The sequence below is a fragment of the Chenopodium album genome, chromosome 18 (assembly GCF_948465745.1).
Source record: "Chenopodium album chromosome 18, dcCheAlbu1.1, whole genome shotgun sequence".
Lineage (NCBI taxonomy): Eukaryota > Viridiplantae > Streptophyta > Magnoliopsida > Caryophyllales > Amaranthaceae > Chenopodium > Chenopodium album.
In genome coordinates, this window is record NC_137851.1 from 698337 (window position 1) to 712339 (window position 14003).

A 14003-nucleotide genomic window follows, 5' to 3' on the forward strand; every position below is an offset into this window, starting at 1 on the left:
AATACTACAAATTAAGCATGTTTGTCTTCTCAATCTTTTTGCAAAAGTACTATTTTGCTCGATATTAATTCTCACTCCAACCTTTATAAAAACATATTTCATTCTTGTTTATTGCAATATTAACAAGTACCATAAAATAATACTCATACGGAATATTAAATACTCGTACTAAAGTACCACCGGTATTAAAGAGTAATTTAAACATTTGGGAGTAAAGAAATAGGTCAAAGTCAACTGAATTAATTAACACTTGTACAATTAACTTAAATACTGTACAAGTATTAGATTAGATTAGATAAAAAGTTAAATAAATAAATACTACCTCCGTTACATATTATTTGCAACGATTAGACATTTGTTCTCTCTACTTTATGTCAAATCGTTGCAAATAATATGTAACGGAGGTAGTAAAAAAAATCTGAAAAACCCTCAATTTTACCCCTTTTTGTTTTTCCTTCATATGATTCCGCTATTTTTAGGGTTTTACAAATTAAATTAAGAAAGAATCAATTCTTCCAACTTTCTTCTTTCTCTCTCTTTCTCCATCACTTTCCTTTCTCTCTCTTTGTTTCAATTTTCCAGTTTTCTTAGGAAATTTGCAATGGAGATGATGGCGAGCTCAAACGATGTCGTTTTGCGGAGTTTTGTGCTTGAGACTGTTGCTACTGTTGCTGTTCAGTCTCTCTCCTTTGCCCTTGCTGTGGTATATAATTTCTTTCTCTCTCCTCACTTCTTTTCACTTCGCTTTTAGCTTAATTTAGAAATTTTTATTTTTTTGCTAATTTTGGGTATAATTTAGCGTGAAATTCACTACTTTTTCCTTAAATTAGTGAAGTTTCTGGCTCCTGCTTACTTCAATTTCAATTGGGTTTTATGATTTTTTTTTTTTTAAAAATTTTTTCTTAATTTTTTTTTTTAATAATCATATGTGTATATAGTAAGAATTAGAATTATTTTGTTTTATTTATTGTTTATTTCCTTTTTTGATTTTTTTTTTCCCTTTTAATAAATTTTGAAGGAAATTTGGGTATTTTAATTGTAAAATTTGAGTGTAGATCTGAGTTAAAGAACTGTAACTTACCAGCAAAAAATTTCAAACTTTGGAGAATTCATGATATTTGTGGATATTATGTAACATATTTGAGATTTTTGTTTGGATTAATTAAAGTTTGTTATATTGGAAGGAAGATGAAATTAATTCATGACCAAATAGTGGTAATTTAAGCATTTTAGTCCTGCCTCCTGTGATTGACCCTAACATTTCTGGCAATGTTGACCTGTATTCTGGTGTTGATAGTTGGAAGGAGAATGTTAATTAAAAAGTGCTTTCTTGTGTTATTTAAGAATTTCTACTTGATTTGGGGCTTTAGGTTAGTTTATGTTGCAGTACAAGTGGTTTTCGTGGGGTTGTGATTGATCATTAGTGCCTGAAAGTATAGCGGCTTTGCGGTTTTTTGTAGCCTGTAGGTTGTTTGAGCCACTGAATTGATATTTTTTGCTGAACTAATTTGAGGTGCTTTATAAAATTGAGTTCTGCTAGGCTGGTAAGAGTTTGCCGAATATTGATTTAGAATTTTGTTTTCATCAAGACTTGTAGCAGAAAGGAAATATGTCTCTTTGTAAGCTAAGGTAATAAGGTGGAAGCTTCCTGTAAAGACTAACGAACTCATGATAATGGATGGTGGTTTAATTTGGTACTCTGGATTTGAAGTAGTAACATTGAGGAAGGTCTTTGTTTTTCAGTAGTATCTTGGTGTAAAAAGACAAACGATAAAATGGGTTCTCAAATAGATGTATTTTGTGCTTCCTTTTGTTTGTTGAGCTATCATCAAGCAGGCTAGAAGTAGGAACTATGTATTAATGGCTTTTGTTTATGAGAGTAAATGCAAGTTGATTTGAGCTGAGTTGAGTCTTTGAGGATTATCACTAATTTTTAGGGGTTAAGTAATTATGGGCTGATATTTATCATTGGTTCATTTTTGAAAGGTCATTTGTCTTTGATGTTGTGATTTCGTTAATTCTCTATACTCTCTAGCTTTTCGCTGTACAAAGAAGAATATATTGGCCTATTGGGTGTTTGGACACACTTTGGCTTAGAGTATCTACAAATATTAGGTATTGTTTCCTTATGTTAGGCACACAAACAGAAAATCATGCTGTGTTATGTTTAGTAGGAGTGTGAAGATCTAAGTTCTAGGTTATGGCTCTTCAAAGGTTGCTTGTCATGTTTCTTAATATATTCTATCCATTGCATTTATATTATGACTTTAGGTTGGTGACGAAATATTGTGAGCTCAAATTTCAAAGCTAACAAATAAAATGTGGTAGAAGGATTAGACAATTTGTGTTTTTAAAGCCCCCTTTAAATTTTTCAAGGATGAAAGTGGAAGATTTGTGGTTCCCCACGAGTCTGCTAGCAGTGATGAGGGTTTTAGTTTAGGACTTATAGAGAAAGAAGCTTGGTCAATAATTTCTATTCATATAATTTCTATTCTTGATTGCTTGACAGAAAATTCATGCAGAATTGCCAACAATGAGTAATGTGTGGAAGTAGAACTTCCTACCTGGGTACATATCTAGTCAAAATATAGGTGGTTTTCTCTGCTTAGATAAGTGACAATTTTATTGAAATTGTAAAACCAATGAGCAAGCATAAAGGTAAACATGGTCACTGTGCAATACTTGACCAGTTCAGGCCAGCTTGTGCTGGGAGCAGTCATTGTTGTCTTTGGGTAAGGATTTGACTTGTCAGCTCATCTGAGTGTTTCCATCTTTTCCCCCTTTTCCCATTGATTTCTTCTGCTACGCACTCCCTTGTTGTTCCTGTTGAATAAACCTGCTGTCTCCATAATTCAATGTGGTTTGCCTTCCTCCTATATTGTGCGGGTTGCCTTGTCTAATGTGCTGGCTATCCAACCCAAATTTGACTTCGACACTCCTATCTTCATTCTATTAGATGTCTTTTAAGGTTGTCTGGCATTATTAGTTATCCAAAACTCTGTAAATACTACCCTAATATCAGAGGAGTATCTGGCATGTACAAGGAGGATTGCTGTGGAAAAAGGCTTATGGGTTGTTATGTGGAAGAGTGGAACCTATAAACTGATGATTGCCCCGTTGAAGATTCCAAGATGTACTTTTGCCAAGCCCATTAGAGTTAAAATGATATATTATTGAGAAGATTTGTGATCCCTGTTATAGCGAATCAGCGATGGTACTGTCATTGCTCGTTTATCATCTGATGGATGTGAATTTGAATTGACATGACTTCCCTTGGTGTTGAGATAATATTCGTTAGCGTTGCAGCCAAGCCAATAAAGGGCTTTTTCTCTGACTTTTTGTGAAAAGTGATTGATCAAGATACTGATTTTTGGGATATGATCTTTATTAAAGCTAAGATACATAAGTTACTATAGCATCCTCAGTTAAGGGCTTCCCATATCTGTTTCTTTGGGTTAAATGTGGAGTTTGGATCCACATAAGGCTTTTCCATTGAACAAATTTATGGCAATCAACGAGTGAAGCCAATCCAGACCTAGGGATAAAATCATAGTGCCAGATGACGCTGGTTGCACATGTAATTGAACTGCTGGATTTTGCTTTGATTGATTGGTAAACCTAGGCAATTTAATTACGGAGTATGTATTTTTTTTAATCTGATAACCTAATATTAGGATACATTGGCTCAGATGTTTTGTAACTGTGACAAGGGTTAATGTTTGATATCAAAAGAGAATTTTGCCTGAGAATATCTGATTCAATGTTGGCTGGATGCCAAACAGAGCCATAGGCTAGCAGATCTAATTTACCCAATTTGGTTGGTCCTGCTAGAAGTGATGCTATTTGTAATTTAATTTCTTCAAATCCTAGCTACTCTTGAGTCTTCTTATTGTTGTCTGATTATTCTTGTCTATCTTTGAGAGTTATTACCGTGTTTTAATATTTCTCAGCTGACATTCATCCTTGGTCACTTGGTTTGTTTCAGCTAGGATCTTTGCCACAAGGTGGTATTGTGCTGCCACAGGAACCTGCTTTGTTCAATTGGTCAGTAACCCTTTAGGGATTAAAACTATTGTCATGTTGAGGCGGCTAGTTCATATAACTGGAATGTTAATGTCTTTGCAGGCTTCCATTATCTGAGTTCCACCATACTGAAAAACCTGATTCAGAGAATAAAGATGCAGACGAAGAGGATGATGATGATGACGACGACGAAGCTGAAGGTGATGAGAAGGCTGGTGGTGAAGAAGGTGGTGAGGACGAAGGTGAGGAGGTGAACGATGAGGAAGGTGATGCTGAGGAAGAGCCAGAGGCCAATGGAGAAGGAGTTGAAGGGGAGGGAGAAGATGATGATGACGAGGAGGAGGAAGATGATGATGATGACGATGACGATGATGATGACGAGGATGGTGGAGATGAAGACGAGGAAGAAGAGGAGGAAGAAGAAGATGAAGAAGAGGGAGAGGAGCCACCATCTAAGAAGAGGAAAGGAGCTTAATAGAGAAACCCCCTTTTAACACTTTTTTATTTCTTTTCAATTTTCTTTTCAAGGGGTGAGAATTCTGAAAAATGTTGGGTAGCTTTTGTTCAAATTCGAGGATTAAGCTTGTTACGAATGTAGAAAAAAAAAAATTATTGAAGTGTTGATGTATTAACCCATGTGATGTTACCAATTTTAGAAAATAATTACTTTTTTTAGTGTACCACTTCATGTTTTTAGCAATAATATAATACTCTTCCCCGTTTCTTTATCATGCTTGTTTTATCAATACGTACGGAGTATGTCTTGTTTGGTGTATAAAAGCGATACAAACGGGGTGTTATAAAAGCGATACAAATGGAATTCGATCCTATGAATTGGGTATTATAAATGGGATTTGTTCCAAGCAATTGAGTATATTGATTTTCACCTTTGTCAATATACAAATTTTTTAACACGGACATCCAAAACAATTTTTAGAAATTTCTCATTCTAAAACCATATGGCTTATCAGAAGCGATGATTGATAGTGTTAATAAAGTAGCAATACTTCGGGGAAAAGAGTTCACACAACATATACTCTCGAACAACTACATGACAATAAGAAGAAAAAAAAACATACATTGATCGATCAAGTTCTTGTAAAAGACAACAAACACTAGATTTATTCTAAACAATGTCCATAAGTTGACATTGAAGCTAGTAAATTAAACACATTTACTAGCAAATAACAACCGCTGAATCTGGGACCCAAACAACAGGAGTATCCCAAGCATAAGAGAAGTTGACATGTTGACCTGGCTTCAAAATATTATTTTCGATAAGAACGCATTTATCTCCATCTTTAGAGAAAATAGTTGGATCAACTGGTTCAACAGTTAGCCAATTGTTGCAGTTTCTAAATGTAATGTTACTCATTGAACAATTCGGGCAGGTTTGTAGCATTGTCACGTTCCATTCTTGTTTCCCTAGTACTAGATCTACCGCCAGATGATGTGTACATGACCTACCTTCAGATCTACTACCCTCAATACTACATCCCCCAAACTAATTGGGCAGCGTAAATTTTAAAACCCTAGTTTATGTTTGTTCGGAATGTTTATGTTGTGTTTGGATGGATTTGAGTCCCATCGTTATTTTCCTTGTCATTATGTTGCCTGGTTTGTGTTGTTGCTGGTTTGAATTGTTGTAATGCCTTGATTTGAGTCCCTGTGTTTGATTATGTTGCTGGTTTGTGTTGTTGCTAGTTTGAATTGTTCTCAAGCCTTGATTTAATTCCCTGGGTTTAATATGTTGCTGGTTTGTGTTGTTGCTTGTTTGAAATGTTCTCAAGCCTTGATTTGAGTCCATGTGTTTATGTTGGTGGTTTGTGTTGTTGCTTGTTTGAAATGTTCTCAATCCTTGATTTGAGTCCATGTGTTTGATTATGTTGGTGGTTTGTGTTGTTGCTGGTTTAAAATGATCTCCTGCCTTGATTTGAGTCCCTGGGGTTGATTATGTTGTTGATTGAATTTGCTGCTGATTTGAGGGTTTGTTGGCTTCACTATTTGAGTCATGTTTGGTTTATGTTGGTGGGTGGATTGTTCTGTCCAATACTTTGATAAAATGAGTCCCAAATAGACCCTCCCATCCAATGAGTCCCCCCCCCCCCCCCACTTACAATGCATTACTTGTTTTATGTTCCATATGATGAAGGGACTTAACTGATAGCTAGTAGATACGTGTGGAAGCTTTAGTGACTTCAGTTTGAAGTTGCTGTAGAGGAACTTAATATCAACTATGCATTAATTTAACATAAAACCCTATTTGATGGACAACATACAAAAAATTTCTTCTTTTTCATCATTACAAATGTTCTTTGTTGCTTACAAAAGTTGAGTTTGATCTACACTTCCCTAGTACAAGACTGCCATTGAATGTGGACTTCCTATTTACCAAACTACACATAACCAAAACATAAACTAAAACAAAAAACAAGTTTAGGGATAAAATGGTTATGTGTGGCAGTCTTTGTGTCCCAAAAGCTTCTAACTTGAGTCCCCTATGCCTAGTCTGTATCCACTTCCATGTTTGCCTCTTGTTGATGGTTACTTGTTGGTTGAACTTTAATTGTATTCAAATAGTTGACCACATTGTTCAGAAGATCCCTGTCCACCTCTAACAGATCTGGGAGTAGCCCAAGACTGTCCAAGTGTCTTTTTTCATATGTGGAGGGACAAAGTTGTTCCCACCCATCTTCTCCAACATTTTCAGCATGCAACTCTATAGTGTTATTCAAGTATAATTGTTCACAGTGGGGTCAAAAGAATCCCAAGCTTCTTCCACTCTTTCAATTAATTCATCTAGATTCCCTTGAATGACTGATATTGAATAGATTGAATCACCCTAAATAAACCTAAGTATAAAACATTTAAATCTGGACTTTGAGCTGGTTGATACACAAATTGGATGTTGAACCCATATGCTTGACATGATTCTTGAAATTCAGGATCATTAGGCACCTGATGTGGCCTTGCATTGTCCCATTGTATTGTGACATTCTTTGGTAGTTGGGGGGCCACTTTTCATGCAATGCTGGAATGACATAATTAAGTAACATGTCCCTTATGGCATCTTTGTTCACTGATTGTACTGCCTTTGTTTCCATTGTGCCTTTGTCTCTGTTTTTACTCTTCTTCTTTGCCATTTCATATTTCACAAAAGGGAATAACCCATACTTCCCATCATGCAACATATTCTTGTGTACATCATATAATGGCTTGCCTATCATACCCATAAACATTGCCTTGAGTTTAAATCTTTTTTACTGTTGTGTACTGTATGGGTTCTCTTCGTTTGGCAGCAAGTAAAATATTCTGGTTTCAGGGTTAAAAAAAAAACTATTTCTCATCTATGTGAATATTGTATTGCATGTCAATGAAAGTAGGGTCCCCTAATGATGGAGTAGGGTTCACCCACTTCAGTACCCCACTTCATTCTAGCTACTTTGTGATTGTCTGAAAGTGTTAGGTGATTGTTTGCTGTGTGTGTTCTGAGCCTACCCTTTTTCCTTAACCTATGAATGGTAGAAGAGGACACATGAAGGGCAGCAGCATAGCTCCTTTCAGTGGTCCTCTTATAAAGAGGCACATGTATTCTTTAGATTTAGGCCCAACTTTACCTAGTTTCTTAGTCCTAACATCAATCACATTTTCCTTCAAGCAAGTGTTGTTTGATTACCTGAAACCATCTGGCTGTTGTAGATCTGTGAACATTGTATTTTCTGGCTAAGTTGGATAAAATCCTTTTGGCAACAAGTCCCCTTCCATGTTCAGCAAGATATCATCAACCAGAAGCCTTTTTTTCATCTACTATCATCTCTCTATCTGCTCTTGCACCTTCTGCTTCTTCATCTTGATGTGTTTCTTCTTCTTGTGCATCATCATCACCTGCATCATAACCATTATCTTCACTTGAACTGTTGCCTTGTAGGTTTTCTATGTCTGCTTGTAGTACTCTGCTTGCTGCTGTTCTTTTGCATATAGATGATGCATTTGAAAGAAATCATCATCAAAGAAATCATCCATGAGTCCCTTTTTTTCAGATTAGGTAAAGGTGATGAAATGGCGGCTGTTGGTTTTTATTTTGCGGTCTTTAATGGAGCCCGATTTCTGTACATATTCTAATGCTGATAGAACTAACACAGCTTTTGGAAATTAGGATTAATTAGAACAGAAAAGGTAGGAAAATGTAATTTGTAAGGCTGCCTGTATTTTGCTAACAAACAATGTCTTGGTTTTTGGACAAAATTCTGAAACTTAATCCCCCCCATCCCACTAATCCCATTGTCAAAGAAGAACAAAAAAAAAATGAGTTTAGTTGGATAGGAGACCTATTAATATAGATGTCTTTTTGTTTGAATTTAATGACAAATTTGAATTTGGGGGCACATTTGAATTTCGTGGAAAAAAGAGGGACGGAAAAGAAAGGGAGCCAAAAAATTTGGATCCCTTTGAAAGAAATCAAAAACTTTGAGCGGGAAAAAACCCACTCAAAAAGATTCCCTCACATGCTTCCTCTCTCCTTCACATGGACCACTTCCCTTTCACTACTTATTGTCTCTCCTAATACTTTACCCCTCCTCTTAATTAATCCCCTTTCAATCTTTTACCTCGGCATCCGCAAACATGTACTTTGTTGCGAGTAATGTGACGCGAAGGTAGTATTTATCTAATCGAAACCTTGTTGTACAGAGAAGATTAATATCACAAGTTCTACATCATCTGTGATCATCACTATCTACATAATTATACAAATAGGCCCATACCTTACTAACAATAAAAAAAAAAAAATTAAAAAAAAGGGACATAAAGGGAATTATATAAAAAGATGTTACTGTGCAAATGCCCTTTTTAACCAAAGCTACAATTCTCTTTTTAGTATTGTATAGATTACTCTTTCGCTTCTTTCTACTTCATATTGGATGTTGTTCAAATCACACGTGAATCCTTGTCAATTTTGTAAACAAAGATGTTATCAATAATACATACAAGTCACGTTAATGGTAAAAATTTTGTATGTAACTAGGTATTTTGAACTATCATGCATTTCTCCAATCGGAGTAGCTAGGAAGAGTGAATAAACGAATGTGATGGACCATATATAGGAGGAGGGCAGCTCAATATATAGTCATGTAGGGACGTGGGCAACTTAATATATGATTGGTATAGACAACAAAAGTATATCATGCAGAGATATTTTGGTAAATTCAATGACGAAGCTTTTTGAGTATTAAAAATCATAAAAAATTTCTAGTACTTTATCTAAAAATTACGGAGTAGTTTTTACTCCACATAATATTGTTTCTTCAAATTAATTACATTATCAACATGTTTTTACACGACAAGATATTACCGTATTCCGTAATTGAATTAATGGTTCATCCTAAAATTCCATGACCAAAAGCCCAAAAGGCATATTAAAAAAGCATTACAAAAACCAAAAAGAAGCAGAGTTTGTACCTGTATATAGGAGACCCAAACCCAAAAAGAAAATTGCGAAAAACCAAAAATTACCACCTTTTGCCATTTAAAATTTAAGGAGTTCTTTTCGTTCTCACAGAATTTATAGGTTAAGAACTACGTAAAAATTTACAAATAAAGCGAATTTTGGTTTATATTTTATAATGTAACGTTGAAAATTAAAGGGCCAAACTCATTGAGGTCGTATTCCCATTTTAAGAAGATCCTTTGGGCCGGGTTACCTTAATAAATTAGATAAAATACTCAACCAATGAAATAATTAGGATATTTAAATTTTATAAAAAAAAAAATCAGAATTTGCTTAAATAAAGTATTAAATTCCTAATGGATTAGTCACTACTCACTAGTGGTTACTTATACCATATTTGCATAGTCAAATTTTAAATGATGTTTTATAAACCAAATGATATATAGCACTGAAACAAACTGTATCAAAGAAAGCAAATTTTTGTGATTCAAATTATCTATCTTTGTTAGGAGAGTTTGAATTACAATAGTTTTAGGCAATTTATAAAATAAACAGTAACAAAGAAAGTGTGATACTTATATTATTATAATACGGCCGTATTAAGTAAGTGTAATATTTATTAAAATACGGATGAAGTATATGGAACAAATATAAAATGATAACTAAAAAGGCTTAAAAGCAAATGTATAGGACACTCCTTTTGAAACATGGCAGGCAAGTTGTGCATGCATGTAAAATTTGATTTTCACCAATCTTATATCAAAAAATTTCTACAAATATCTACATTCTAGCTATTATACACTATACATACAACATACCTTCTTTAATTTCTAATTTTCCATTGCTAAAAGAGAATTCTATTTTTGTATGTTTAGGAAAACTCAAAACTATTTTTTATCCGAATAAGCCACAAGGGCATTATCATTAACCAAACGTCAAAGGGGAATTTGAATATGTGACATATCATACACGAGCCCTCATTAAGGAAAAAAAAAACCAAATCGAGGTTTGATTAGCACTTCAAAAGCTCATCACCCTCCCATTATCTCTTTAAACAACATATTGGTGATGTAAATAGAAATAGAATTCAATTGAAACAATTCATCATTCTCTTTTACCAAAATAAGAATTCTTCTCTTTGCCTTTCTATTATCTTTACAAGTTAAAGTCGAAATCGTGGCCGAACTTGCCCTATTATTAGCTTCAAAATAATCCTTAGATTGTAAGGCTTTAAGCCCTCCTTCTAAATCCACAATAACATCCAAATATTGCTCCAAAAATAGCTTCAAAACCCGAATAGTACGCGGGTCGGTATGTGGATTATCTCTTAGGAGATTTTCTATCCTAGATTTTGTAGCAATGGCTTTTGATATGCCCAAATTTAAGGAAATAGAACCTAGTTGCTCAATTGTGATTGTTGCTTCGGAGCTCCGTATGTTTGACCCGAGTACCCGTAAGCAGAAATCATACCTTACATCCGGATCATCCTTTAAAATTTGTTTGCAAGTATCCAGGATTATGCTTGAAGCATTTGTTGAAGAATGTAGTAATAAGAAAAATATAACAAAAGAGATGAACATTATTGACGATAATTTGCAAGAATAATGTTTCATTTTCTTGTAGAGTTAAACTAATTTAGGCTTTCAAAATTTGATGGATAATATTATAAATTGTAATTTTTCCTTGTGTATGTTGAATGGTTAGAATTAAATCCAACCTGTCACACAAGGAAATTGTAAATTTAAGGTTCTGTTTTTGTTCGCTTATTATTATCCCCTTTGGAACACTAATTTATTTCCTTGACACCAATAGCAAAATTAGGTAAAATTATGTAGGAATTTAAAGCAAATATCTCAATATATTCTTTGGAACATGAGAATTTGACTTTTAATAATGTTTGTTTTTTTTTTTTTTTTGGAAACGTGACTTATAATAATGTAGTACTGTACTCCGTATTTGAATTCTTTAAAAAAAAAAAAAAAAAAATTTGAATTCTAAAAAAAATTAAAAAAAAAAAAAAAAAACAACTCCGTAGTATTTGCACTACATGTCTACAAGAATATAGTTCAAAAAGGGTAATTTTTTTGTTACAAGAGGGCGAACTCAATATTGTTTTTTAAAATAATACTTCGTATCAAAGAGGATCATCATTTTATATTTGACCAAGATGGGCGACAACTAGCACGACTACAAGACAATTATCACTCAATAAACCAAAATTGACAAACCCCTCATAAACCCACAAAACAAACACCGCAAGTAATTTTTTTTCAATTTTGTGTGTTATTGGTTCTGATTGAGTACTGTCATTGGTTCTTTAGCATTGTTGATGTATTCATTTGCTTATTGTTTGATGTTTATCTGAATAACTTTGTTTTTGTTGTTCTATCCGATTTACCCTTTGAGCTAATTTGGATTCGGAGATTAATTTTGGGTGATTAAATTAAGGTTCTACCGTTCCATTCTCCTTCCTATTATTGTTGCCGGGGATTGAACACGGATCCTCCCTATTAAATGTAGTCTCAATCACCACTACACCAACAACCAATTGATTATTTGAATAACTTTGTGGATAGGTTCCAAAACTAATTACTACGTATTTGATGTTTGCATGTAGTGCTAGACTGCTAGAATCGGGTCATTGTGTTAGTTTAGGTTCAAATCGTGTCATTCAGTTCAATTGGTTGTTGATTAATCCTTCCATTCAGTTCAATTGGTTGTTGATTAATCCTTCCTCAATTTTTTTAATTGACATATTAATCGTTGACAAGCGTAATAAAAGTAGAGGTGTCAACAAAATAAAAAACGGAGTAGGTAATATTAAATAGGATGTAGATTGTGTTTAGGTCATAAAGTAGTTTTTATTTTATTTTATTTTATTTTTAAGAAATAGGTCATAAAGTATTGGGTCAAATAAGATTGTTGGTAAAATTTTGGGCTATGTTATTAGTCATGAATATCTCCTATGTTTGGTTATATGTCAGTTCGAATCATTGTTGGTTTAAGTTAATTTTACGGGTCAGGCCCAATTTTAACAGTATAATGTAAAGGCACAAAAGATTAATTATATAAAGGTGATTTGACGCCAGAATTTGAATATTAACCATCCAGTGTTACCTAATACGCTAAACTCCTTACATATTATGTATTATAGTTAATTTTGGGCTATTTTTGACCCATTTTGAGCGAATTGGGCTACATAGCCTATTAGGTAACATGATAATTAACCAACTAATCTAATTGATATATATATATACATATATATATATATATATATATACATATATATATATATATATATATATATATATATATATATATATATATATAATGGAAAAAAAAGTTATCATTTTTTTTTTTGACAAGGTTATCATATCATATACAATAGTATCATACCATACATGTACTAGGTGATAATATATATGTATGATAGAATATCAGAGATTTTGATATAATTTTGAAGTCGTGGCTTAGAGGATAGAATTGAATAAGGTAAGAATGCTCCAAATATTTATCACAATATATCTAATATTATCTCCTTAGAGTAACATATTTTCAGTGTCTCAAATATTCTCCATAATTCCATATACTCATCAAAAAAATAAAAAAATAAAAAAACTCCATATAAATCTAAATTCGTATTTTGAAAATTTAGATTATATTTTCACACAAAAAAAGAAAGAAATCTAGATTCTAGAATATCCTTTTTAAAAAGGAAAGAAGACAGCACGACATCAACACGGAGTCTTATTGAACAAGAAAAGTGATAAAACATAAGGAGTACGTACTTATCTTTTCTAGCTAGCCTCTACTCTATATATATTCATGTCTATCCTATAAAATTCCCACAATATAATTGATCTCTCTTATATCTTTCTTAACTCCTAATTTTGCGCAGGAAAAAAAAGACACAAACTATAATAAACATGAACATGTCATCAAGTTTATTCCCACAAACAAAGCTCATAAATCTAAGGCTCTTTCAATGGAACGACGTCGCTACTATGAAGCACAAAGCTGTTAGGCATGATGAAGGTTTGTTCGCCTTCAACTTCACCGCGAATCTCATACATAAATTATCAATGTACCATGAAGTTTCTCCTATAACCGTTAATTTTAAGCTTTGTTATCTTTTTAAGGATAATTTACTCAATTTAGCTAAACAAATAATTAGCAAGGCTTATGTCTTTGACCCTAAGACAACTAAATTACTTGCTGAACAAATTGCCGATTATATGATGAGTTGTTATAGATTTCACCCTTTGAGGACTAATCCTCGTCGTCCTAGGCTTGTTTTTGTCGCGGATCTTGACATTGATGATGATGGTGACGAGCAAATCGAAGATGAGGCTATTAATAATAATCATAAGGAGGTTGTTCTTAATGATCTTTATCGTATGGTTGAACCTTTTATACAAGTTGAACAAGATGACAATAATATAGATACTAATCATGGCTGGCTTTTGCAAGACGTTTCGGTTGAAGAGGCACAACAACATGAAGTGATTAGTCCTCTGGTGTTGGAAAGCTTGGT

General features: G+C 33.5%; 2 protein-coding genes across 2 annotated transcripts; one reads left to right on the top strand and one right to left on the bottom strand.

The window, feature by feature from the left end:
* The first annotated feature begins 474 nt into the window (after positions 1 to 474).
* On the top strand, positions 475 to 4749 carry LOC145591091 (uncharacterized). Its single transcript, XM_081647483.1, has 3 exons — positions 475 to 703; positions 3986 to 4044; positions 4126 to 4749. Exons 1-3 carry the CDS (start codon positions 602 to 604, stop codon positions 4496 to 4498), a joined length of 534 nt encoding a protein of 177 aa, XP_081503609.1. The 5' UTR covers positions 475 to 601; the 3' UTR covers positions 4499 to 4749.
* Positions 4750 to 7804: 3055 nt separating this feature from the next.
* On the bottom strand, positions 7805 to 11049 carry LOC145590641 (putative invertase inhibitor). Its single transcript, XM_081647060.1, has 2 exons — positions 10505 to 11049; positions 7805 to 7991 (listed from the first exon to the last, which is right to left on the bottom strand). The coding sequence occupies exons 1-2, from the start codon at positions 11047 to 11049 to the stop codon at positions 7805 to 7807; spliced, it is 732 nt and encodes a 243-aa protein (XP_081503186.1).
* Between the last annotated feature and the right edge of the window lie 2954 nt (positions 11050 to 14003).